Source organism: Pelodiscus sinensis, chromosome 6 (assembly GCF_049634645.1).
Source record: "Pelodiscus sinensis isolate JC-2024 chromosome 6, ASM4963464v1, whole genome shotgun sequence".
Taxonomy (NCBI): domain Eukaryota; kingdom Metazoa; phylum Chordata; order Testudines; family Trionychidae; genus Pelodiscus; species Pelodiscus sinensis.
In genome coordinates, this window is record NC_134716.1 from 98036189 (window position 1) to 98063258 (window position 27070).

At 38.8% G+C, this 27070-nt stretch overlaps 1 protein-coding gene across 5 annotated transcripts in view; it reads left to right on the forward strand.

Annotated features, from left to right (window-relative positions):
* ARL15 (ARF like GTPase 15) overlaps positions 1-26812 on the forward strand; it is a 301461-nt gene extending 274649 nt beyond the window's left edge. For 2 of the 5 annotated variants that reach the window (XR_012904918.1, XM_075932475.1), the window contains exon 8: positions 22709-22847. Coding sequence is in view for 2 of the 5 variants with exons in the window: in XM_075932471.1 (XP_075788586.1) it covers positions 22709-22861 (153 nt within the window). In the remaining 3 variants the exon portion in view is untranslated. Of the gene's footprint in view, positions 1-22708 lie in introns of all 5 variants that reach the window. The other 3 variants (XM_075932471.1, XM_006139539.4, XR_012904919.1) reach the window with 2 other exon arrangements.
* The last annotated feature ends 258 nt before the right edge of the window (positions 26813-27070 follow it).

Below are 27070 nucleotides of genomic sequence, written 5' to 3' on the forward strand. Positions count from 1 at the left end.
CCGCACGATCAGCTGGAGTGCGGTTCAGCCTCCTCTGGGCTGAACGCCACAGCCAGCAGGCCAGGCAGCTTCTCTTCTGCGCCAGCCCATGTGGAGCGTTGTGCACTCTGGCTGAGCGCCATGGCCAGCTGACCAGGCAGCTGCTTCTCTTCCCTCCAGCCTGGCTGCCCTGCGCTCAGCCCAGGGAGGCTGCACCTAGCGCCAGCTGTGAAAGCCACAGTCAGCTGGCTGTGGTGTTTCAGCCCTCCCGACCTTCCAGCTCCCACCATTCCTCGCAGCTACTCAAAACCTGTGTTGTTGCTCAGTGAGTAGCTGCTCCTCAAATGAGGAAATCTAATGTAAATGTACTGCGCAGGCGCGCAGTTCAGAGAGGGCTCAAGAGCCCCTGAGATCTACCAGTAGCTCACAATCTACTGGTTGGTGACTATGGCTCTAGGGTATGGTCATATATTTCATTTCAGAAAGGTCTCAGGAATACACAGTCGGAGTATGCATGTGTGATACCATAACTTTATTATTTTATGTATTCAGTGTGGTTTGATTATCTTGTAAAGTGATCTAAAATAGCGTCACCATTAATATGGTTTCACTTTCCTCTGGGGTTATAGATTGGTTTCTCTGACATTCATTTTCTGCCACTCATTGCCAAAATTTAAACTTTGTATTTCAAATTAATGCTGAAAGAAAGCCCTTTGTTATGACTTTTTTAGAGCAGTTTTAAATAAGAATATGGGAATACAATACCCAGAATGGATACAGGAGAATTGGTTCTGTGTATGACAGGGACCACATTGCGGCCTGGCTGACTTTGACCCAGAAAAATCCTGAGTCATTGCAATCTGTTCTGTGGGAGATCCAAGGCAATATGACCTGGCTCATGGACAAGTTTTCAGTAGTCGTGAGATAACAGCCTGTGGGCTAAGTAATGCCATGGTTCTCCAATTTATTCCTGTCCTGGTGGGCTGTGATGCTTCAGCAGATGGCTCTTGTCCAGGTAGTTGTATCTGAAAGACAAGAAGACAGTAAGCATGGAATAGACCATGCTTGTTATATAAGGGTATGTCTATACTACCCCCCTAGTTCGAACTATGGGGGGGGGGGTAATGTAGTCCTACAGAGTTGCAAATGAAGCCCAGGATTTGAATTTCCCGGGCTTCATTTGCATAAAGCCGGCCGGCGCCACTTTTAAATGCCGGCTAGGTCGGATCCCGTGCCGCGCGGCTACACGCGGCACGGACTAGCTAGTTCGGATTAGGCTTCCTAATCCGAACTAGCTGTGTACACCTCATTCCACTAGTTCAGATAGGAAGCCTAATCCGAACTAGCTAGTCCGTGCCGCGTGTAGCCGCACGGCACAAGGTCCGACCTAGCCAGCATTTAAAAATGACGCCGGCCGGCTTTATGCAGATGAAGCCCGGGAAATTCAAATCCCGGGCTTCATTTGCAACTCTGTATGACTACATTACCCCCCCCTAGTTCAAACTAGGGGGGTATTGTAGACATACCCTAAGGCAGTATTTGGTTTGCCTTATTCTGTGATCCTTCTCTTTTGCATCTTTAAATATTGTATAAATATTCCCGGGCCTTGAAGAGTGATCAGCAAGACCTTATTTTTTAAAGGGTCCCTTTTGTTACTCATGTAAGGCCCTATCTGGCATCCCTTTGTGTATGCATTTATAGGCTTTCCTCGGGTGTTCACTTCATTATTCAAGTACCTCACCAATGTTATGTTATCTAACTGCAGTGTTAGCTTTACAACACACCTTTATTATGGGTAATTTTAACTCCATTTTACAGATGAGGAACTGATACGGAGAAGATTAAGAGACTTGCCAAAGTGACTTTCCTACACTTCAGGGGAAGAACTGAAGGGAAAAAGAAGGAATTTGTACTTAACAGTCTTTAATTCTCAACATGATATAACAATTCCCTTTGTTAAAGTTAAAATATTTTCTACATTTATAAAAACCTGATTCTTAAAAAATTTAACTCTTTGATTCATTATGAAGGCAAAACCCAAAATAGTTTGAACTTTACAATACTACTATTATTAATAATCCTGTTAGTTTCAGATTCTTGTAATGTTCTGGATTCCTTTCTTTACTCTGAATTTTCAGGTGGTTGCTAGATGTGTATAAGAAATGTTTCTTTCTTAGACTGTTTACCTCTACTAATCAAGGTAGATAGTCTTTGATTATGCTATTCATCTTCCAGATTGTACAAATAGTCTTCCAAAGGTTCGGCTATTTGAACATGTGTAGATAGTCTGACATTCCTTTTTAGGTCCTTTTGTGGAATTCAAATCACTTCCTATAACTGAGGAGTGTAGTAGTATCAAGATTTTCCTATGCCATGTAGTTCTTGAAAATCATAAGCATTTTACTATGTAGTACTATGCCCTATGGTAAATGTGTCTTTTAGCTTATAAAGTTGGCCATTTTAACCTTTGTACTAAAATTCCTGATGTTCTGTATCCAGACATTGAATGTCTCTGATCTAAGAAATGGCTAATACTGTGGACTCAGTGCTTTCCTCAAATGAACATTACCATTCATCCTTTAAAGTTAACTGCTTTGTTGATAGGTGCTGATATTCACATGCATATCTAAGAACAAGACTGAATGCATAGGATATCTGGAATAAATCCATATCTACTACAAAATTGTTCAACTTTTCTTAAAATACGTGAATTGCATGCCTTTGGAAAACTCATTATGGACTTGAATTAAGAATGCATTACATGATTGTAGGCCCATTGTAATCCTTGGTTAGCTAATAAAACCATAATATCTTAACCAGTTGCTGGAAGCACAGCCTCAGTGGCTGGCTAACCATGTTATGCTGCTGATTTAAACTCCCCAAAGAATTAACATTGACTTAAACAGAGATATCATAGTTCCCTCTGTATTCACACTGATAAAGTCTAGTCAGAAGATCAGAAACTTAGTTGCAGGCAAAATATCTGTCACTAATACCTCATGGAGAAATTATCTTGGGGTGTGTCTAGACTGGCAAGATTTAGTGCAAAAGCGGCCGCTTTTGCGCAAAATCTTGCCAGCTGTCTAAACTGGCTGCGAGAATTTGGGCAAGAACACTGACGATCTAATGTAAGATTATCAGTGTTCTTGCGCAAGAACTCTGACGCTCCCGCTCAGGAAAAAGCTCTTTTGCGCAAGTGTTCTTGTGCAAGAGGGCCAGTGTAGACAAGGACAGGAATATTTTGCCTAAGAAAGCCCCGATGGCGAAAATGGCCGCTGGAGCTTACTTGCACAAAACCGCGTCTATACTGGGCACAGATGCTTTTGTGCAAAAGCAAATCTTTTGCTCAAAGGCACTTGCCAATCTAGACGCTCTTTTGCGGAAATACTTTTAATGGAAAAACTTTTTAACTGGCAAAATCATGCCAGTCTAGACGCAGCCTTGGTGTGCGTGAGAATGGTCTAACTTGCTTACATCCCTTTTGAAAGGGACTTGTAGTCAGTACAAAGGGTAAAAACCTATTGGTGTCTGCCTTATAAGCACATGCTTGAATGTTGTTTTGTCAACATACTTTTTATTTAAAAAAAAAGTTACTGATGTTTTACTAGTAGTTTTTGGTAGGTTCTTATAGGTTCAAGAAACACTATAAAAGCGTCCCCTTTGTTACAGTGTAACTTTTTGTTCCCAGACACCTCCAATTGTTTGGTATTTGTTGCTGGGAAAGTGAAGGATTTTCAGTCTTTGGCTTGTCCACAGAATCTCCAAGTTCAGGTGAATGTCAGGAGACATGAAGATCTATATGCCAAATCAAGACTGATTCATTTTTTCTTTTGCTATAAATATTATGCATCTGACAGAAGTAAATTATATTGCTGTACACATATAATTGTCTATTACTATTCTGTTAGGTATTAATAAAATATATTATCTTTCTGAGCAAATTTTATTTTTTCTTTTTCTTCCTAGAGTTTAATGGTTCCTTGTGATTCTTTAATTGGCAGTTATGATATTTTAATAGGTTTTAGTATGCTGTCATTTTGGATCGATACCAAAGAGAAGCCTCAGCTATTTTAAACATCTTTTATTGCTGCAAATATGAATTACTGTGATTTCTAATATTACTGTCATTGTGGAGTAATTTTGCCTATCACATTGCAGCCCTATATATAAAGTGCAAGTTTATCTGAAAGAATACCACCTCTCTCTAAACAATGTGCATATATGTTTTGGGAGGACGTGTATTTTTTTTACATAAATGCATATCATTGAGTTTCTATGCTGAAACATATCTCAGACTAAGGAAAGATACTCACCCATTGCCGTGTTGTCTATGATAAAGGGCCTAAATAAGAAAGGGGCACTGTATTCATAACTGTCAAAAGAAATGTGTAACCAATTATATACCAGATAAATCTGTGAGGTATTCATTTGAAAAAGTCCAACACTGGTCATATTTTCAATAGGGCTATCAATTGATGTGCATTAATACCTGCAATTAACACAGGGCAGGATTAACATGTTAATTTTTTAACATGTTAATCGCAGGGGTTAATGCTGCGCTGCTCCTTTGAAGTGCCGCCCCCAGCACTTCAAAGGGGCAGTGCATTAGAAGCCTGCGATCAGCTGGAGTCCCTAGTTGACCCTGGGCTCCGTGCAGCGCTGCCCCTTTGAAGCACTGGAGCGGACTTCAAAGGGGCAGCACAATGCAGAGCTGGGGATCCTAATGCGCTGCCCCTTTGAGGTGCCACGGCTGACCCCAGGCTCATGGTGCTGCCCATTGGGAAACGCCAGGGCGGCTTTTCCAAGGGGCAGCGCTGCACGGAGCCAGGGTCAACTGCGAACTCCAGCTGATCCCGGTCTTCTGCGGTGCTGCCCCTTTGAAATGCTGCCGCTGCATTTCAAAGGGGGGCAGCGCACATGATTAATCGCGTGATTAATCACGATTCAATTTTTTAATTGTGTGATTAGTTGCGATTAAATTTTTTAATCACTTTACAGCCCTAATTTCCAAATAGCTGTTTATTGCTACTTACTTATACTGCATGGATTTCTCTTTATAGGATAGCCAGATCTCTCTTTCCTGCAACAATCCTTTAGTTCTTTGCGAATTAGGGGATTTTGTATAAGATTGAAGAATGGATTTCCTGGCCGCCAGAATAGAAATCTTGAAAATAAATTAGCAGTGATTTGAGTGGAAGAATGGGAATGTGGAGTGGTTTTGATTTCCTTGAATGCATGTACAGACAACTCTTTCATTGTGGGCACTCCTACAGGAAGAGAAGAGCAGCCACTCTGTAACGGAAGCATTTCTCCACTATGTGACTGTGGGGGAGATTTTTAAAGGTATCAAATGGCATAAGGTGCCTAACTCCCATTGCAAGTCAATGGAAAATAAGTGCCTGCCAACTGCCTTTTGTGCCTTGAAAATCTACCCATATATTATTCATTCTAAATATGATCCACATAAGGAGAGCATGTGAAGTCAAATGAACATTACAGTCAACAGAGAATTTTCTATTCTGTCCTATCAGATCATGGTCTACTCTTAGCAGTGGCATTGTTATCATAGATTTCCTTGATAAATTGCAACTTTGCAAGTATCCTGGTTAAAATATTGCTGTGCAGACACATTCCCATCTGCTTATTTGCAAGTCCATTCTAGATCACAACCTCTTAGTAGTTTTCCAAAAGGGACAGTTTTTCTTGTCTACAGTTCTAAAGGGGGGGGGGGGGGGCGGGGAGAATATTTATCCTTTTCTAACAAAACACCATGCTTGATAATGTAATGGTTTTCTTGTCATGCTGAATGTACTCCTTCCAATAACCTTTAATTGGTTGATGAAAATTAGAAGAATAGTTTTGATTCCAGTCATCTTTCAGTATACAGATGAAAGTAGAATAAGAAAAATTAAACATTAACTTGAGGTATATAATGAATGGCCTTCTGATAAGCATGCTGTACTACTGCAGTTTGAATGGAAAAACAAAAGTCTATTCTTCTGTAGCTTCAAGTCTCTCGTAGGCCATATGCTGTTTTCAGCAGTTGTAAGTTAGTTTTACTTATTTACTGAATTGTGTAAAAATTAATAATTGACATTATTTTTAATATTAAAATTATTATTGAAAAATATGGTTTGCTTATTGAAACTATTTTTAAGATTAAATCTACAAAAATAAGTGAGCAATGATCCTGAATTCCCTTGCCTCAATAGAAAGCACGTGTACTGTAAAGAACAACAAGACAGTTTAGCAAGCACAATTCTAGGTACTGGTTAACTTCAAAATATTCATATATTTTTCCATTTTCTTTCTTTATATGCTGAAGAAATGCTTGAACAATCATTTCCGTGTAGCAACTGAAAGAATTGTATTAGCTCTTGAGAACACTGCTCAAACTACACTGAATGAACAAACTATTGCAAAGTACTGGTTTCAGAAGTTAGGGTAATAAGAACAATTCGTTCTTATACACTTTTTGCTTCACTACCTTGCAAGTGCTTAAATATTTTTCTTGGTGGCAGTAAGTGCATTATACTGGCATTGTGATCATTGCAAATAAGAAAATGAGCATAGACCATCAGCAAAACTGCAATAGAATCAAATGGTTTAATTTTAAGTAAGCTGTTGTGACTAGTTTAAAAAGAATGAAAAACATTTTTCCAGAATGTGTAGTATTCGTGTTGAAATTCATTGATTCATGCAGCTTTCATGGTGTTGTAAATATTGTGTTTGTGTAAAAGGTACTTGGGGACAGAGAGAGCATATGTTGAGTCAGAATTCTGTTTGCTTATCTCTGGAATTAGTATAATTGAAGCTGAACTTCCAAGAATGACTTAGACCTAAAGCTTCAAGTGAGCCCTCTAAAGCAAGCCTCCCACTGTTCTCTTGAAAATAGGCTTGCTTTGAGTGGAATGAAGGAATCTTTATTGTGGATATTGATCTAAAAAGTAAGTGTAAGTTAATTATTTGTGAGCATTTAGTAATGAATAGGTATATTTAAATTTTACTTGAAATAAATATAGTAATGCTTTAGATAATCAAGTATTTCTTTGATAATCTTCATCAGAAACAAGACAGATACCAAGACATTTGTGGTGGTACCTCTCTCCTAGCAATTCTGGCATGTCCATGTTCCATCTGTCCTCTAAATGGATTGTCTGTCTTCAGTTCACCTCTCTTACCTTATCCATTTCCAACATCAGCTTGTTTTGATTGAATATATATGCTAAATTCCTTCGTGCGATGACAGGGAGATAGAAAAAGTTAGTCTAAATGCCAAAGTAATACAGTTTCCTCCTGGACAGATGTTCACCTAGCCTCCATCAGGATGAGCCATATAAAAGGAGCATAACTATCAGCAGATGGATGACAAGTCTTCTACTCATGGACCCATTCCTGCATCCTAATAGAAACTACCTGCACCCCTAATATTTTAGCTGTTGAAAAGAAACCCTCAGTAAGATGGAGTACACTTTGAAAATAGTGTAGAGTTTGTATATGGGCCATTCCAACTCTTTAAGCCTATTCAAGAATATGGACAACATTTTCCTAACCCCAGAAAACCAGGTGCTCAGACTCTTCAATTTTTTATAGGGTAACACAGTTGTGGCTGTCATCACCATATCTCATGCTAACTTCAAATGGTATCATAAATGCAGAGCCATGTAGGTCTCAAGACACGGTGCTGCAAACTATCACAATTCATTCTTGAAGAAATACCATCCAATTTCCTGTGTTGCTTTTCTATTTAAAAAAAAGTGCTTCCTGGTTTCAATCTTAGCTGCAAAAAGTCTCAAATCTCTGCTCTTGGATATGGACCTTACTATGTCTTCCATAAGGACAAGGTTATCCTTTGTGCTAGAGAGTCATTCATTACCACAGTTAATTCGTCATTTGTAACTCACCAATAGTCCTTCTCCCTTTTTGTTTTGTCCAAAGCTTCCACACGCAAAAGAGAGCATGATAACTGCTAAATGTGGGGAGAGTGGTGAATGTCCTTAGAATAGTGGTTCTCAAACAGGGGTAAGTGTACCTCTGAGCACATACAAAGGGGTTATATCAGCTCATCTAGCTATTTGCCTACTTTTACAACAGGCTATATAACAAGAACTAGTGAGGTCAGTGCAAACTACATTTTCATAGAGACAAGTGACGTGTTTTATACTGCTTTATACACCATACACTGAAATGTAAGTACAGTATTTATATTCCAGTGCTTTATAATTGTACAGCAAAAATGAGAAAGTAAGCAGTTATTTTTAATAATAGTGCGCTGAGACATTTTGTATTTTCTATGTCTGATTAAAAGCAAATAGTTTTTAAGTGTGGTGAAATCTGGTATATATGAGACCAATCAGCCTCTGAAAAGGGTACAGTGATCTGGAAAGGTTGAGACTCACTGCTTTAGAGGAACTGACCAGATCAGGAAAAGAGAATCTTTATTCTTTTCCTTTCACTCTGAATGATTATCTGAAAACCTCCAACTATTCCCTACTTAGATTTATCAAATGCTGATTCTTATTCAGGTAAAACTAGTTACAGAAGGATCCCAGAATGTTTTAATGCAATTAATTTCTATGTACTGCTCTCAGAGTATCTCAGATTGAGGGTGAGGTCAGGATCCAGAACAGAAATTTTATTTGATTTCCTTTTATGTAAGGTTTTTAGATAGACCCTGAGGTGAAAGTAAGCTAGTGCAGTGTATGGGTAATAAGAAAGATGGCCAAAGCTGTGCAAGTAAGTTGGTGTATAGTACATGGTACTGGTAAAGCGCAGTGGGAAAACACGGTATCTTTCCTGCAGTCACTCCACAGAGCTGCCTCTTAGGAGGGGCAACTGGGAGCAGTGCATCAGCCAGAGGAGTTGCTAGTGTCTCACTCCTTTTCCCATCACTGTTGTCCCTCCCAATGGGAAAAGGAACAAACTCCCAACCCCACTGTCCTTTGGCAGCACTGCCACTTTATTGAGATGGAAGAACTGCTGCTCTGTGGAAGCGTAGGGAGTAGAGCTGGGGTTTCTCCTTCTTCCTGTGCTAGGAGCGGTAGCAGGGAGAAGAGCAGAATGCCTGGCAGCTCCTCTAGCTGTTGTACCGCCCCCAATGCCCTCTCCCCTCACATAATGTGCAGTAAGGAGGGTAAGCATATGAGGGCCCTGAGCTGGGGGCAATGTAGCATCACATAAGGAGATCACATGCCTCCTCTCCTTAGCTGGTGTGTCCCCACATACTGGAAGAAATTTACTTTTACCACTGAGTAGCCCCCAAGATTATGTTATCGTGGCACCTCCCCATCATTAATTAAATTATCCTCTCAACATCTCTGTGATGTAGGGCAATGCTGTTGCTCACATTTTACAGATGGGGCATTGAGAGACTATGTGATTGAATTTTTTTCCCCAGTGTTGCTCAGGGAATCTGTGACAGGGAGGAGAATTGAACACTCTGATGGCCTCAGCTAGCACCCTAAGTACTGGATCGTCCTTCACTCTCCCATTTTGCAACTGATCTTTCTCACAGTCTGTCCTCACTGAGATGCATTCTTTGGATAGCTATACAATTGCTTCTTTGGGGTTAGTGTATGTAGTTAGTATGTTAGTTAACAAGTTTTATATAAACGTTAAGAAGTTCGTATTTAGCCTAGCATACACATTTGGAAGTACACATCCAAATTGCCAAAAGGGGAAGGCAATGGGAGCAGTTGCTCCAGGGCCCTGTGATTCAAAGAGGCCCAGGGTTCCAGTGGCAGCCAACACTCTGGGCCCTTTAAATCTGAACTGCACCGCTCTATGGTAGCGGAAGCCCTCACCCCACTTCTGCAGCCCAACCCAGTGAGAGTGAGGGAGGATGAGGAAGAGCAAGTGCTGGAGGGAGGGGAGATGAAACAAGAGGGGGTGGGGCTCCGGGAAGGGATGGGAATGTTCAGTTTTGTGTAATTAGAAAGCTGGCGACCCTATCTCCTTACAATATTTTAAATTAGTAACCTTGGCACAAAAAAGCAGGAGTGTGCTAATCACATTTACTAATGATACAAAGTTAGAAGGCATCACCAATACAGAGGAGGATCAAAATATTATATAGGAAAATCTGGGTGACCTTGAAGATTAGAATGCTTGAAATGAGATGCAGTTCAGTAGTACAAAGTGTAAGATCCTACACTGAGGGTACGTCTAAACTACATGCCTCCGTCGACGGAGGCATGTAGATTAGCCAGATCGGCAGAGGGAAATGAAGCCGTGATTAAAATAATCGCAGCTTCATTTAAATTTAAATGGCTGCCCCACTCTGCCGATCAGCTGTTTGTCGGCTGATCAGGGCAGTCTGGACGCGACGCGCCGACAAATAAGCCTTTCTTGATCGGCACAGGTATGCCTCGTGAAACCAGGTTTACCTGTGCCGATCAAGAAAGGCTTCTTTGTCGGCGCGTCGCGTCCAGACTGCCCCGATCTGCCGACAAACAGCTGATCGGCAGAGCGGGGCAACCATTTAAATTTAAATGAAGCCGCGATTATTTTAATCGCGGCTTCATTTCCCTCTGCCGATCTGGCTAATCTACATGCCTCCGTCGACGGAGGCATGTAGTCTAGACACACCCTTAGGGTCTTATGAGAAGAATTAAATAGGGATTCGTCAGTTGGAAGAAATAGAGGAGAGAGCCCTGAATGAGATAAGACATTGGGAAAGGGAGGACTAGTGCTCTGACATAGCACTGAACAGCCTTCCTCTCAAGTGTTTGAGGCTGAACAATCTTGCTCTGAAGTGTTTGAGGCTGGTTCTTACCCTCATGCCCAGGGTCTAACTGGGGGCCATATGTGATGTCAGAAATATTCCCTTAGGTCAAATTGGCAATGACCATGAGGGATTATTGTCATTCTCTGCCACATGTGAGTCACTTGGTATTGCAGGCACCTTGAATGCTGGTTCACTCACCTCATCCCTCCTGAGCACTGTAATATTTTGGGCTCCTTTCGATTGTTGGCTTTAGTGCGCAAATAGTGGGTGGTGTTGGTCACCAGACTGGATGATCTAGTCTAGTGGTTCCTTCTGCCCTTAATCTTGGCTCTGAAAGAAGTAGTCAGTGTCAGTAATCGGTGTCATTCCACTGTGGTGCATTGCCTGTAGTCTGAAGGCCAGGATGATGACATTGTAAGTTCTATGACTCTGTCCGCAGCTAATCTTATAAAAACAGTGTGGCAGGTGCTCTTGGCTGTACACAACATACAAATCCTTCCATTTTGAACCAGAGAATTTGAATTTGCTTTCAAATCAGAATGTTGCAGTCGATAGTACAGTCAGGCCAACTGACGGGAGGGAGGAGGGACAGCTGCCCCAGGGCCTGGTGATTCAAAAGGTCCCAGAGGCTCATGATGGCAGCTGCTGTGGCAGCCAGAGCCCCGGACTCTTTAATTCACCACCGGAGCTTTGTATAGCATGCTGTAGGCTATGCTGAGGGCTGCCTGGGTAGGCATGGTGTGCTCCGGGAATTGCTGAGGCTGCCTGGGGGAAGCTATCCCTAATCCGGCATCTTCTGGGGACATGGAGACACCCCCCACCGCCACCTTGACCAAGGACTCAGAGAGGCTGTCAGCCTCATTGAGAATAATATACTCCTCTAGGCCAATATCTAAAACAGACAATTATTGTATCCACTTATTCTTTTTTTAAATTATTGCCCCTGCTTTATCAATCCTTTAAGTACTTTCCTTTTTTTATAGGACAATCAGAAATGTTTCTTGAAACAATTCCAAAGAATAAGTCAATTTAAAATGGTGAATTAAACTAATATGAAGTCAATTATTTTTGCTTAAGGAGTTCCAGTAGTTCAAGCAATGTATCAGTGAATTAATAGCAATGTGGGGGTGGTATTTAGACCCCTTCTAAATTATGTTCTGTTTTTCAGTACCACGCACATTGAATTTAATATACAAAGTTAATCTGGGAATGTTAGTTTTAGTCATTATAGGACAATAAATCTGAATGCTTATACAGTACCCTATCCAAGGACATTTCAGTTTTTTTTAAAAAACTTAAAATACTAATCTTATTCAAAGAGTCACGCACAGTATCACTGATAAGCTGCTACTTCACAAGTTGTAGTAAAAGGTTTATCCTCATCTTTCTCTCTCAGCTAAAAGATGTTCCATGCAGTGGCTTACCTCCTTTGTGCTGTTTTACAGCTGCACAGGCTGTGGTGGAATAGCACTGATACATCTTGGCTTAGAAATGTCAGAATAGTCTGATTGTATTAGACCTTTTCATTTACTGCTCTAGACACAATTGTCTGTCCCTGATGAGTTTCTCATTCTTATAACCCTCGACCTCATAAAATACTGAACTCATACCTGAAACCTACACTTTATAATGCCAGATTTTTTTTTCCATTTTCGGTTGATGCAGTTAACTTGTATCAAGTTTAAAAATAATGCTTTCAAAGAATCAATTTCATGGTGAATGCATCTAGTCAATTAAGCCATTTAAACAACATCTTACTCGTGTGTAGCAGACCATTTTACAAGTAACTGATAGTTTTACAAGCCTGTGTTTCAGACACGATAATTGGTTGTCTCTAATATGTGAGTTTGGGACTTAAACTCATTAACTTCCTTCAGTGTACAGAACATTTCTTAACTAATGCTATTCTGTACCAAAGTAAGATTTTTTTTTTAGATAGTCATATTTTAAAAGTTATATTATCAAGAAGTATTAGAAGGGAGGGGAGTACCTTTTTAGTATAGTCTCAATTATGCTAATTTCGTAGTATAACCCTTTTGACATTGTATTGTTTATAAACACTAGTTATAGGATCTAATTATAGGATAATTTCTGTTTTAGGGAAAAATTCAAGTAAAATTTTTAAGTGTGTAGAGTTTGGAATTTTGGATTTATATTGTGTGCACACAAAAAAGGTAATGTGGAAGAGACATTGTAGCTTCATCATAATGTGGAAAAAATAATGCACATTGGAAAAATAACCACAACTATACATACAATATGATGGGGGCTAATTTAGCTACAACTAATTAGGAAAGAGATCTTGGATTCGTTGTGGATACTTCTCTGAAGACGTCCACGCAGTATGCAGCAGCAGTCAAAAAAGCAAACAGGATGTTAGGAATCATTAAAAAAGGGATGGAGAATAAGACAGAGAATATCTTATTGCCCTAATATAAATCCATGGTACGCCCACATCTGGAATACAGATGTGGTCTCTTCACCTCAAAAAAGATATACTGGCATTAGAAAAGGTTCAGAGAAGGGCAACTAAAATGATTAGGGGTTTGGAACAGGTCATCTATGTGGAGAGATTAAAGAGACTAGGACTTTTCAGCTTGGAACAGAGGAGACTAAGGAGGGATATGTTAGAGGTATATAAAATCATGAGTGGTGTGGAAGAAGTGAATAAGGAAAAGTTATTTACTTGATCCCATAATATAAGAACTAGGGGCCACCAAATAAAATTAATGGGCAGCAGGTTTTACACAAATAAAAGGAAGTTTTTCTTCATACAGTGCATAGTCAACCTATGGAACTCCTGAGGAGGTTGTGAAGGCTATGACTATAATAGGCTTTTAAAAAGAACTAGATAAATTCATGGAGGTTAAGTCCATTAATGGCTATTAGCCAGGATGGGTAAGGAATGGTGTCCCTAGCCTCTGTTTGTCAGAGGGTGGAGATGGATGGCAGGAGAGAGATTGCTTGATCATTACCTATTCGATTCAATCCCTCTGGGGCACCTGGCATTGCCCACTGTCGGCAGAGGGATGGACCTTTGGTCTGACCCAATATGGCATTCTTATGTTCATCATGCTTCATAGTTGCAACTAGCCCAGCTATTTGTTGAAAGAGAGGAGAGGAAGGGAGTTGCTAGGCAAAGAACATGTGGGCTGAGTAAAGTTCTTGGTCCATTGGAGTTAATCTTGATTCATTAGCTTTAGGTATTGATGTCTGCAGTACCTTTAATTTCTTTTTGAGCAAAATTGTTCTCTTATAGGTGCCAAGACAGAAAAAGAAAAACATTGACAAAATTGTGCTTCAAATGAAGGAAAAAAAAGGCTGTTGTCTGTCAGCCTAAGAGACCCTGATGCTGTGCTTTTGAAATGTTTTTTTCTACTAACTTCCCACCTCCTGAATTCAAACTGTTTTATTTGAATACTTATTTTCTTTTTTCTGTTCTTTGGAAAATTAATGTGGTTTTTTTTTCTTTGTAACATACAATATATCTGGGTAGTTTAACTGCAGGGATCAGAAGTATGAATCTCTCCTGTCTAAACTAAAATACTGCGCTTTATTAGCTTAAAGACCTGTAGCAAAGTCAAACATTTTTCAGTGCAGACACCTGAGGGGGACAGAGAGCCACACTGAGTGTCCATTGATTACATATGCATGAGTGCACATAACTGTTCACTTCAATAACTATACAATAATGCACAAAATCCAAGGTTATTTCTGGCACTCTTATGACGCAAATATAATTCAGATAGGTGGTAAAATGTTATCTTGTGCTTACATCAAGTCATTGCTTATATAAGTTTAGGTATTATAACAATGGGAATCTACTCTATTCTTAGCTCAGATACAATGCTTTTGAGCATGAGCACTCTGTTTATGAATGCTGTTTATTCTGACACTAGATTGGTTTTTCGCTGCATACATATATGTTAGTTCTTCTGCATCTATAGCTATTTAGAAAATACAACTATAAACCATTTAACTAAGATGGTAAGTGAGATCTTCATTTTGGCCATGGACATCTAATAGGGATTGTATAAGTAGCAGGGTACAGTACAGACTAACAAGTAGCTATATCACCCCTGCCTTGTAATTTGGAGCACCCCATACAATGCCCTGCTGCTGTATCCTCTACCCTAAACTATTCACAAACACCCTTCAGCAGTAAGTCATTCATAGCTATGTCTGTGTATACACTACAGACAGACAGCCATACTTTGGCTCTTACAATCTTTGGTTATGCTAAAGAGTGATACCAATACATAGAATCATAGAGCTGGAAGAGACCTCAGGAGGTCATACAGTCCAGCCCCCTGCCCAAGGCAGGACCAATCTCAACTAAATCAACCCAGCCAGGGCTTTGTCAAGCTGAGACTTAAAAATCTCTAGGGATGGAGATTCCACCACCTCCCTATGTAACCCATTCCAGTGCCTCACCATCCTCCTAATAGTTTTTCCTTGACCTCTCCCACTGTAACTTGAGACCATTGCTCCTTGTTCTGCCATCCGTCACTACTGTGAACAGCCTTTCTCCGTCCTCTTTGGAACCTCCCTTCAGGAAGTTGAAGGCTGCTATCAAATCCCTCCTCACTCTTCTCTTCTGCAGACTAAACAAACCCAAATCCCTCTCCAATATGTCCACATCCTTTCTATAGTGGGGAACCCAGAACTGGATACAGTACTCCAGATGTGGCCTCACCAAAGCCGAATAAAAGGGAATAATCATTTCTCTGGATCTACTGGCAATGCTCCTCCTAAAGCACCCTAATATGCCATTAGCCTTCTTGGTAACAAGGGCACACTGTTGACTCATATCCAGCTTCTCATCCACTTTAATCCCCAGGTCCTTTTCTGCAGAACTGCTACTTAGCCATTCGATCTCCAGCAATGCTTGAGATTCTTCCACCCCAAATGCAGGACTCTGCACTTGTCCTTGTTGAACCTCATCAGATTTCTTTTGGCTCAATCCTCTAATCTGTCCAGGTCACTCTGGACCCTATCCCTGCCCTCCAGCATATCTACCTCTTCCCCTAGTTTACTGTCATCTGCTAACTTGCTTAGGGTGCAATCCATCTCCTCATCCGGGTCATTAATAAAGATGTTGAACAAAACCGGTCTGAGAACAGATCCTTGGGGCACTCTGCTAGAAACCAACCGCCAACCTGACATTGAGCCGTTGATAACTACCCATTGGGCCCGACAGTCTAGCCAGCTTTCTATCCATCTTACAGTCCATTAATCCAATCTATATTCCCTTATCTTGCTGGCAAGAATATTGTGGGAGACCGTATCAAAACCTTTGCTAAAATCAAGGTATATCACATCCACTGACTTTCCCATATCCACAGAGCCAGTTACCTCAGCATTGAAGCTAATAAGATTGATCAGACACAACTTGCCCTTTGTGAATCCATGTTGACTATTCCTGATCACTTTCCCCTCTTACAAGTTCTTCAAAATGGATTCCTTGAGGATACCCTCCATGATTTTTCTGGGGACTGAAGTAAGGCTGATCGATCTGTAGTTCCCTGGATTGTCCTTCCCTTTTTTAAAGATGGGCACTACATTTGCCTTTTCCCAGTCATCCGGGATCTCTCAATCTACACGAGTTGTCAAAGATAATAGCCAAAGGCTCCGCAACTCCCTCAGTACCCTCGGATGCATTAAATCTGGGCCCATGGATTTGTATATGGCTAGCTTTTCTAAATACTCCGTAACCTGTTCTTTCCTCACCAAGGGCTGTCCACTACGTTGCCAGGTGCATTTGTTTGGGAGCTGACTTTGTCCATGAAGACAGAGGCAAAGAAAGCATTGAGTACTTCAGCTTTTCCCACATCATCTGTCACTAGATTACCTCCCTCATCCAATAAGGGCCCCACACCCTCTCTGATCACCCTCTTATTGCTAACATGCCTGTAGAAACCTTTTTTGCTATCCTTCACATCCCTTATTTGCTGCAATTCCAATTGCCCTTTCACCTCCCTAATAAGTCCCCTGCATTCTCAAGCAATATATTTATACTCCTCCCTAGTCATCAGTCCAAGTTTCCACTTCTTGCAAGCTTCCTTTTTGTGTTTAAGCTCACCAAGGATGTCCCTGGTAAGCCAATCTGGTAGCCTACCATGCTTTCTTTTCTTGCTGCGAATCGGGATGATTTCATCCTGTGCCTTTAATAAAAGGCTTCTTTAAAATACTGCCAGCTCTCCTGGACTCCTTTCTCCTTCATGTAAACATCCCAGAGAATCTTGCCTATCAGTTCTCTGAGGGAATCAAAGTCTGCTTTTCTGAAGTCCAGGGTGTGTATTTTGCTATTCTCCTTTCTTCCTTTCGTCAGGATCTTGAAATCCATCATCTCATGATCACTGCTTCCCAGGTTATCACCCACCTCTACTTCCCCCACTAGTTCCTCCGTTTTTGAGCAGCAGGTTAAGCTGCGCATGGCCCCTATTCAGTTCCTTCTGCACTTGTACCAAGAAGTTATCCTCAACATTCTCCAAAAGCATCTTGGATTGTCTGTACTGCTGTATTGGTCTCCCAACAGATGTCAGGGTGATTAAAATTCCCCCATGAGAACCAGGGCCTGCGATCTGAAAACATCTCTTAGTTGTCAACAGAGATGGCTCTTCCCCCAGAAATGTATGTCCTGTACTGTCCAACTTTCACCTGAATAGCACAAACACATTATATTCCTTAGTTCAGTAAGGCTGTGTCTACACTGCACCCCTTTTCCAGAAAAGGGATGCAGATGAGACAAGTCGGAATTGCAAATGAAGTGGGGATTTAAATTTTCCCCGCTTCATTTGTATAAACATGGCTGCCGCTTTTTTCTGGCTCGGGGCTTTGCTGGAAAAAAGCGCCAGTCTAGACGGGGATCTTTCGGAAAATAAAGCCTTTTCCGAAAGGTCCCTTATTCCTCTTAAAATCAGGAATAAGGGACCTTTCGGAAAAGGCTTTATTTTCCGAAAGATCACCTCATGCCCCCCCTGGAATTTCTTCACTCCCCCCCTCCTGGGGTACGCCCCCCGGTTTGGGAACCCATGTTCTTGATAGTACTTGATCCTGCCATGAGGGCAGGGGACTGGACTCGATGACCTCTTGAGGTCCCTTCCAGTCCTAGTATTTATTCTATGATACTCTCCCTTTCTTGTTTCCCCACACTTGCCAGTACCACTCTCCATTCTCCTTTGTCAAGTATCCTCTCTCTCTCTTCAAAACAGATTATTTTATACAATGCAGGCAAAAGACTGAATCAGTTATGATCTGAAGGTCAAGTTTAGTAGAGGAGAGTCTGAAGGTTACTAATAATAAAAAGGAGGGAGGAGAACATCTATTTTGTAAAGCATTGTATAAATTGGATATTTTATATATTGTGAAGTACTGTACATGTGTGTTTCTTTAGGACAGACAAAATTTACAGTACAAAATTGTCAGCCCTGACCACAGTAAAACTTACATGAAACATTTTGAACTAGAAATAACTTTCAGAAACTCATGTGTGAAAGCTTTTGGATCTACAAGTTTTGCTAAAAGCAAAACTTCAAATGCTTCATAATTATACAAAGTAATCTACCAACACAAATTTCACAACTCTTTCATAATCAGTATTGCTCTTCAGTAGTTTTGAGTCCAGTCAAATACAATATATCAAGTACATTCTGATCAGTTCTGAAATAGTTTTAACCTTTTTGACTGGTCATTGAGAAACAAAATTAAGTGATATTCTGTTTGTTTGTTCCAGTGCATCAAAACCTTTCATTTTCCCCTCAAATGCTGGACAGAAATTGAGTCAACTATACCTACTGTGTATTGAAGCAGACCTCTTCAAACAGCTGTAAGATTAATTATGAACAACTAATACAAATGAATCTGACAGCTTTTGGGACACACCCTATTGGAAATAGTTCCCAAAGCTCCTGACTTATTGAGGTTCATCCAGTGTAGCATAAAGTTTAAATTGGAGAATGCAGTAAGAGACAATGAATTGTTCTGTAGTTCACTGAAGATCACTTCTGTTCCACTGTTAAATATTTAACACGGGGCAAGCTAATTATAGTTGCTTTCTATATCTGGGTTAGAGACAAGTCCACTAGCAAGCTTTTTCCTCTATGGCTATCTCCAGAATAGCTGCACTCCTGGGTGTTCCAAACAGCTGTTCTGTGGCTTCATCACCAGAGGCTCCTAGTCCAAAAGCCACTGTGTAATGATCATCTTCCTCTTATTTCAGCAGCCACCGAGATTTGAGTTCTGTGGCTCTGGAATATTGATCAGCATCACAGACACAGAATATTTGTGCCAGATTATTAAATTAATGACTATTTTATTTATATACCAAGAAAAAAAATTAACATTTTTCTCTACAAAACAATTTTTCTTATCCCAATTTACCACAGATAATTTTGTCCTGTTTTATTATTCAATTATTGACTTTGTTTTGGAACATCCTGTCACTGAAATGTAGCCTAAAATCATTTTGAACATCTAGACAACAGTATGACCTGGTAAGTAATGTTACTTTTGCTCAATTTGCATGAAGACTGAAGTGTTAATGTGCTTGGTACAGTTATTTCCTTTCCATGTTCATTTGCAAATATTGTAAATTTTAAAGTTTAAGCTCAATGACTCCATCATTAAAATGCAATTACCTTTTGATATTCAGCCTTGGTTGGCCTTATTACAAGCATCTAGTATAAATACGATTGCAAAGGAAGATTTGTGTGTGACGAGTGGAACCAATGGCAATGGCTTACCAGTTGGGGGTGTATAGTAGGTATTCTGCAGGATAGATGTCTAAAAATCTCCAGTTACTCAGCCATATTTGTCAGCTTAACACCAGCAGGGTCCTTTTATCAAATGGCCATAGTGAGACCTTGATTTGTTGTGTTTTTGTACAGCTTTCAGTTCTTCTCCATACTTAGCATTCAATGAGTGCAATTACAGAAACAAACTACAGCACTCTTATACCCTTGTAGTGAAATCCTTTGGTTAGTGTACTTTGCTTAAATATTGACCTGTTTACTGTGTATTTTAATGATTTAGCACACTGACTTATAGATTAATAATATTACTATGAAATGGGAATCATAATAATATTAAAGTCTGTTCTAAAATACTTGTCTCAAGATTTTAGGCAATTTTAAATTGTTTTTTGCAATATTAAGTTTAAACTTTTTATTGTTGGTGATAATTTTATTAACGTAGGTAAGCACATGAAATGATGGATTGGTAACTGCTATTCGTTGGTAAGCATTCCTACACTTTATTTACTCCTGATTTTATATAATCTTTCTAGGCTGTTACCAACCTGGCACTGCAATGTTTAATAATCTAAGTTTTAATATTTCTGAACTAACTGTGGCAGGTTTTCCTACTTCTTTATTTACATAGAAATATCAATATTTCTGATAACTATGATCAAGATCCCTATAATGCAGTTACCTTTATAGATAAGTAATCTCTTCTACCTTGCTGTAATATTTCTAATACTTCATCTAAGTCTATTGTCACAACAGTAATTAAATTCAGATTTATATCAGTTAATAAAATTGCAATAGGTTTCTAGTATTTTATTCGATTAATTAGGTAAACAAAACAGTTGTAGGAACATTTTGAAGAGCTTGTTCAGGTTGTTTGAATACACAACTTGTTTAGTCTTTAGAATATGTACTTAATGAATACAGAGTCTAATGCTATAGTTCTTCTGATCCCTGATTTGGACCTCTGGTTGCTACCACAATACAAATAAAAATTATTACTATTATTGTTCAAAAGCTTCAGAGGGGTAGCCGAGTTCGTTGTTTAAGTTTTTCCAGTTACAGACTATTAGTCTAGCAGCACCTTAAAGACTAACAAAACATGTAGATGGTATCATGAGCTTTCATGGGCACAAACTACTTCCTCAGATGACTGGAGTAGACTAATAGTCCGGATCCAAGAATAAATAAGAAAGGGATGCGGGGGGGAAGGAAGGATGTGGGAAAAGAAAAAAAGAGAGAAAAATAGTGAATTAGATTGTTCAAGTTACAAGAAACTAATAAGAATAATTTGCACCTCTACAAGTATCCATTGTTTGGGTAAGTCATTAGGATGTGGAAGGTAGTGTGCGAGCCAGCCAATGCCTTTATTCATTCCTCTCTTATAGGAATCAAACTTGTAAATGAAGTTAAGTTCCAACCATTCCCTGTGTATTTGTCTTGTGTAATTGGCCTGAAACAACACGGTGACTTTGAGATCATTGAGTGCCTGGACAGGTTAAAATGTTCTCCAACAGGTTTCTGTGTATTGCCTTTTTGGATATCTGATTTGTGTCCATTAATTCTTTCCCATAGAGACTGTCCAGTTTGGCCAATATACATGGCCATGGGGCATTGCTGGCATTTCATGGCATAGATCACATTAGTGGATGTGCAGTTAAATGAGCCCAGATGTAGTGAGTGATATGGCTGGGCCAATGACGAAATTGCTTGTATAGATGTGTGGACAGAGTTGGCACCTGGGCTGGTTGCAGAGGGCGGGGGAGGGGGATTCCTGGATGATTATGATGGAGGTGTGTTGTATGAATTAGTATTGTTGTGGACTTCAAGAGTAAAAAGTTAATATTTCATGCCAAAACATTCCTCAATACAAGAATGTTCAGTTTAAACTTTGTAAGGACAAAATATTTCTATTGGTTTGTTGGATAGTAAACATTGATGCATGTAGTTACAGTTATATAAGATAAAAGTCTATTTCTGTTTGACATGTCAAACATTAGTTTGTTTTCTGGATCAAATACTAACGGAAAAGTATGTTGGAATTTTCCTTGACAAACAAAGCTTAATGAAATCCATTGATCGCTATAGTCTGAAAAGTGCCACCTATAATACTTAAAAAAAGGCCAAGCAATTTGTTGAACCAGTTTTTTTCTTGATCCCCCATTTAAAACACAATGAGATTATGTTGTTTAAAAATAGTAAAAGTCTTTTAGTGAGTCTGAGAAGAACAACCATCATTCCTAGATTTCCTTTTTTTTCTTCTTCATTATGGTTGCTGTCATGAATGTCAGTGAAATCTTTACTACACACTTTATCATCACAAATATTTTTTTCAATTATGTTGATACTCTTAACATTTGTCATTGAACATTGTATTTACAATTTGTTAATGTCCCTTGATAGATGACTGGAGTAGAAATGCCACTTTGAGATTTAATTTAGTCATAGAGGATCACATCTTACTAGGCATTATACTGTATCAGTGGTTTTCGATCTTTTTTTCATTAGCAGCCCCTTATATTTCAAATGGAGGGGTGCAACCCCTTTAGAAATCATACCCATAGTTCTGTGAACCACTGGTTGAAAACGACTGTTGTGTGGCTATAATATTTGTTACCTTGATCACATGAACATTCCAGTCTTTTCTGTATGACCACAAATGAATCCACTAGTTGTATAAGACATTTGCAGCTAGCATTCTTTTGCTTGAAGTTCCCAGGAAACCTCTGTTGCAATTTATCACTGAATCAAGTACATAAGTTTGGGGACTTGTTGACAGTTAAATTTGTGTGTGTTATGTATTTTGGTTGATCAGGTAGTTGCGTAACAGTATGGTACAGCATGTCATGAGGTTGATTTTTACATACAAGTCCAGCTGTTTATAAAGTTGCTTGCTGTTGTTTTTTCTGACTTTTTGAGCAGTTGTTTAATATACTTTACTCTGTGCTTTAAGTGCATATAATTCTTTCTCAGACCTCCCATGCTGTTAAATGTAGAGGTGGAATAGTGGCTTGCTAAGCAGGTCACTCACCCCTAAAGATGACACTTTCCAGTCACAACATAGAACCTGTAGTATAAAAACAGCTGTGGATGTGATCTAAAAATGAGTGTTCCCCAGGGTTTTTTTCACATTTTATTTTCTAAGAGACCAGGTGTACCATGAAAGAAATACTAATTTTTCCTCCTTTATTTTTATTTTATTGTATCTTATTTTATTTTATTTTATTTTATTTTATTTTATTTTATTTTTAAATAGATCAAAAAGTATTTTGAACTTGAACCACTTGCACGAGGAAAGCGCTGGATTCTTAAACCCTGCTCTCTGGATGATATGGAAGCAGTAAAAGACAGCTTCACCCTTCTGATAAATTTACTAGAAGAGAGAGATCTCGAGCCTTCAAGAATGTGAAAATCTAGGAAAGAGAACTGCTTCGCCAATCATTGTACCAGTTAATTCTGCTCACCGCTTAATTATGGTTTGGTATTAAGACTGCATTTCAGCTTACAATAAATATAAACTTTCATTTTGTGCAGAAAATCTGTTTGTTGAAATAAATGTGTTGTAAACTGGGAACATGCTTATTCCAGTTAAGTCATCTACACTACTGAAGTATAGGGAGTTACTCTTTGTTTACCACTAATTGTGCTCATTGCAGGTTTTTTCCCTGTATTATCATAAAACATCCCTTGGTATGCAATTCTGCGTGCACAAAATCACAGTCTGTAAAGGATGGGAAAAAAGCCACCAACTATGTTTTCTGAAAAGTAAGTGTTGTAATAATTCGCAGATATTACTTTTGTGTGTTGACTTGTTTGCTGACCATTAGCACTATCGAGAAAGGATGACCACTGAGAGCACTAGTAAATCTTCTTACAAGCAGGGAAATGTCCTGATGCAAAATCTAATCTGAAGTCTCACTGAATGAAAATACAAATACCTTGCTGATAGATTACTGTTCTAATTCTTAACCCTTTCAAAGGTACAAGCAGTCCAGATAGTTGGGAGTAAGGGGAAATAATGCACAAACCCAGTGTGTGCACATATCAGTATTTGCCATCATCTTTGGATTATCTTGGATATAAAAAAATCTTGCGGAAAACTGTGGCTACAGCCTAAGTAGACAAGACTTCTTAATAAATTAAGTAGGCTGGATAAAATAATTTACTAGGTTTTTAGTAGCTATGATTAAAGAGCAGCAAGAGAAAATGTATTTTAACTCAGATGCTGTATAAATAGCATGAAGGACCACAGATTTAAAATAAGGCATCTCCTGTAACTCTCATTCAAAATAGTATTATCACAACTGTGCTTCTGCCTCTCCATTATAACTAAAAGTCTGCCAATATGTCTGTTGTAAAGCCCTATTTTCAGGCCGTTAAAAATGCCTTTAGAAATCTGCTGAAGACTGAATGTTAATAAAAAGTTCATTTATCAGAACCAAAATTTTGAACAAATTTTGAAAAATTTCCATTTAGTTCTAGGAATGCAATATATATTCCACCCTTATCCCCGCCCACCCCAAGTTTGCAATATTTGCCTGCCTTTTGGCAGTTTTAAAATGATATAAATCAGTTTTGTTTTCAAATGAGCATCTGCGTTCATTGGTTCATAATAAAACTAAATATCAGACAGGGTATAGACATATAGGCTGCGTCTAGACTGGCCGCTTGAATTTGTGCAAGAATACTGACGATCTAATGTAAGATTGTCAGTGTTCTTGCGCAAATACTATGCTGCTCCCGTTCGGGGAAAAAGCCCTCTTGCGCAAATGTATTTGCGCAAGAGGGCCATTGTAGACAGCTAAAAAGTGTTTTGCGCAAAAAAGCCCTGATGGCTAAAATGGCAGTCGGGGCTTTCTTGCGCAAAACCACGTCTAAATTGGCACGGACGCTTTTCCGCAAAAAGCGCAAAAGCGTCCGTGCCAATCTAGATGCTCTTTTCCACAAATGCTTTTATTGGAAAAACTTTTCAGTTAAAAGCATATGTGGAAAATCATGCCAGTCTAGACGTAGCCATAGAGTTTAGAAATCCATCTTGATTCTGTTTCAGGATTAGAAAAATCTTCTTAAACAAATTTTCAGAGCTTTCTGCAACATATCCTTTGATTTAAGAGTTCATTTCTTTCAGTTCATTGTTGATTATACCTAGTTTGAGGATAAGAAAAAGTAGGGAGATCCTATAGAAACTGGTTCGTTATTTCTAATATGCTCTTTGTTAAATGAACTGGTTTCTATAATTTTTACCCTTTAAATTTCCTTGAAGTACAATATTTGGATAATTTTCCTCCTTATCTGTAAACTGCTTCCCAGAGGCCCATTTCAATCCAAGTCTGTGGCCTAATAGATGCTACTTCAACTCACTTCCTATTAACAAGGAAGTGTAGCTCCCAAATTAATTATGTAATGGAAATTGAGAGATGAAAATGAGCTAGAACTTGCTGCCTAGAGAACATCTGGGCTCACTGACACATTCCCTCTCTTTCGGTATCATTGTATTTCCCATGCATGTGCTTCCCCAAGGCACCTCTTCTGCAGATACTCAGGAACTTGAACTCTTCATGTTATTTGCAAGACAGAATTAGGAGCTCAAAATCAGCTCCCAACTATCCTATTAATTGGAAAAATCCCTGATACTCTCAGATATTGCTATGTGCCTTCAGTGGGCTCCCTTTTCCTGAACTAAATATGAATTGGGATTTAGGTTAGGGCTTCCAGTTTTGCTCTTTCAAGTAACACAAATAATGTAATGTTCTCAGATGTCTGCAAAAGACACTATATGGAGGAGGGTAAGAAGGGGAACTGTGGTACATGCCCAAAGAAAACCCTTGCTGGGGGCAATAGGAATAGAAAAGATGACGTTCTAGACTGTAGCTGCTTTTTAGTTTAAAATTAGAGGGAGGGAAGAACAATCTTTTTTTACTATTTTCTGCTTTCTACCCCAAATTAGATGTAATTAATCAAATTCAGAACCAAGTATAAATGGGCCCAGTTATACTTACTACTTACTCACTTATACTAGCTGTGAATTTGGTGCAAAAGTCTTAGGGATTTTGATATTAATTTGGTCATGAGATCTCAACTATGCACTGTTGGAAAGTGCTACACAGCAGTGACATCAAAAGGCCCCAACTAGCCAATCAGAATGTGGTTTTAGCCATACTAGACAGTATAATAGGGCCTTTTGATGTTTAATTCTTTTCTTTAGGAAAATACAACTGCACCAGGAGCAGAAAATTTTTGTCATGATTTTCAATATGTCTAAACTTAGTAATCATTCCATTCTGCAGGTTGAAACAATCCTAATTGTCTAAGGACTCAAGAAAGATGTTTAACATTACTTTAAATGTGGTTCTTTTGTTGTTCTGTGTTTGTGAGTGGATTATAATGGATTTGTAGATTTTTAAATGTTTAAACACTTTCACCTTTTTATGGAGGAATTAAAAAATTAATAGCAGTTCATGTTACACTTTTTGTCTAAAGTGTTCTTGAATACTCTTAATACAGAATCTGTGAACACCATATAATTTTTATTCAGATCACCATTCTCAATTACTGTTTTCTCTTCCTGTGCATTCAACATTTAGATGAAATAAATTAAATCACTAGGAACTAACTACTTTCAATGCAAGTTCATTAAACAGTGAACATTGTCTTTTTTAAAAAAAAGATGTCGTGGTTTAATGTTCTTTAGCCATCTGTTAAATTACTTTCTGTGTGTGTGTTTTTGTGTGTGGATGTGCCCACACTGGACGGCTTCTCAGACCTGTGTCTGTCTGCAGTGTTTCAGCAGTCAGAATAAAAACATTATCAATCAGTATCCAACAACAGCTGTTTTTGACATGCTTCTGTCTGACGCCTAATGTTTTACAACTGTCCTCCTTTGTCTAGCAGTTCTAAGCTGGTCATCTTGTTGCTTCCATGTTATGTCCTGTACTTACAGAATTTGCAGTGATTTTGAAAATCCTTGTTAGTGTTTTTGATATTTTCTTGCTGTATAATATGCTGTCTGTATGTTTGCATATTCAAATGTGCTGTACAGAAACCCGTGATGTATTATTTCATTTAGTTTCTGTCTTTCATTATATTTATAGATGTTACAGATTTTTGTATCTTAACTAATAGTTGCCTTTTTGTAATGGCAATTAATTTATATTACTAAAGTTTGTATCTTTACTGTAGTTGAGTATTGGTTGATAGCTAAATGCCATATTATCTTGACTTTATACTAAAAATACATCATCTGTACTCAGCAGTTGACCCATTCATGTAGGCAATTTCAAGAAAATAGGAACTTGTACTGTTTGATTTATACATGATTTCCACTATCAAAAAATGAAAATAAACACTGAATAGAATTGAAGTGGTAAGCTTGAATCTGTTCAATACTAACTTTTAGAAGTACATTTTTCACTACTTTGATACAGATTTCCAACACATTTACTTTTGGTTCAAAACAGATCATTAATTTGGAATAATATGACACATGTATGCATTACATAATGATTAAATTGGTATTTCTAGTTGGTTAATTTTTCTTAGTTATTTTGCTGTTTCAGAAATGTTTCATAAATATAGTGTAGAATTAATGCTGGATGGCAAATAGAAATGATTCCTAGTA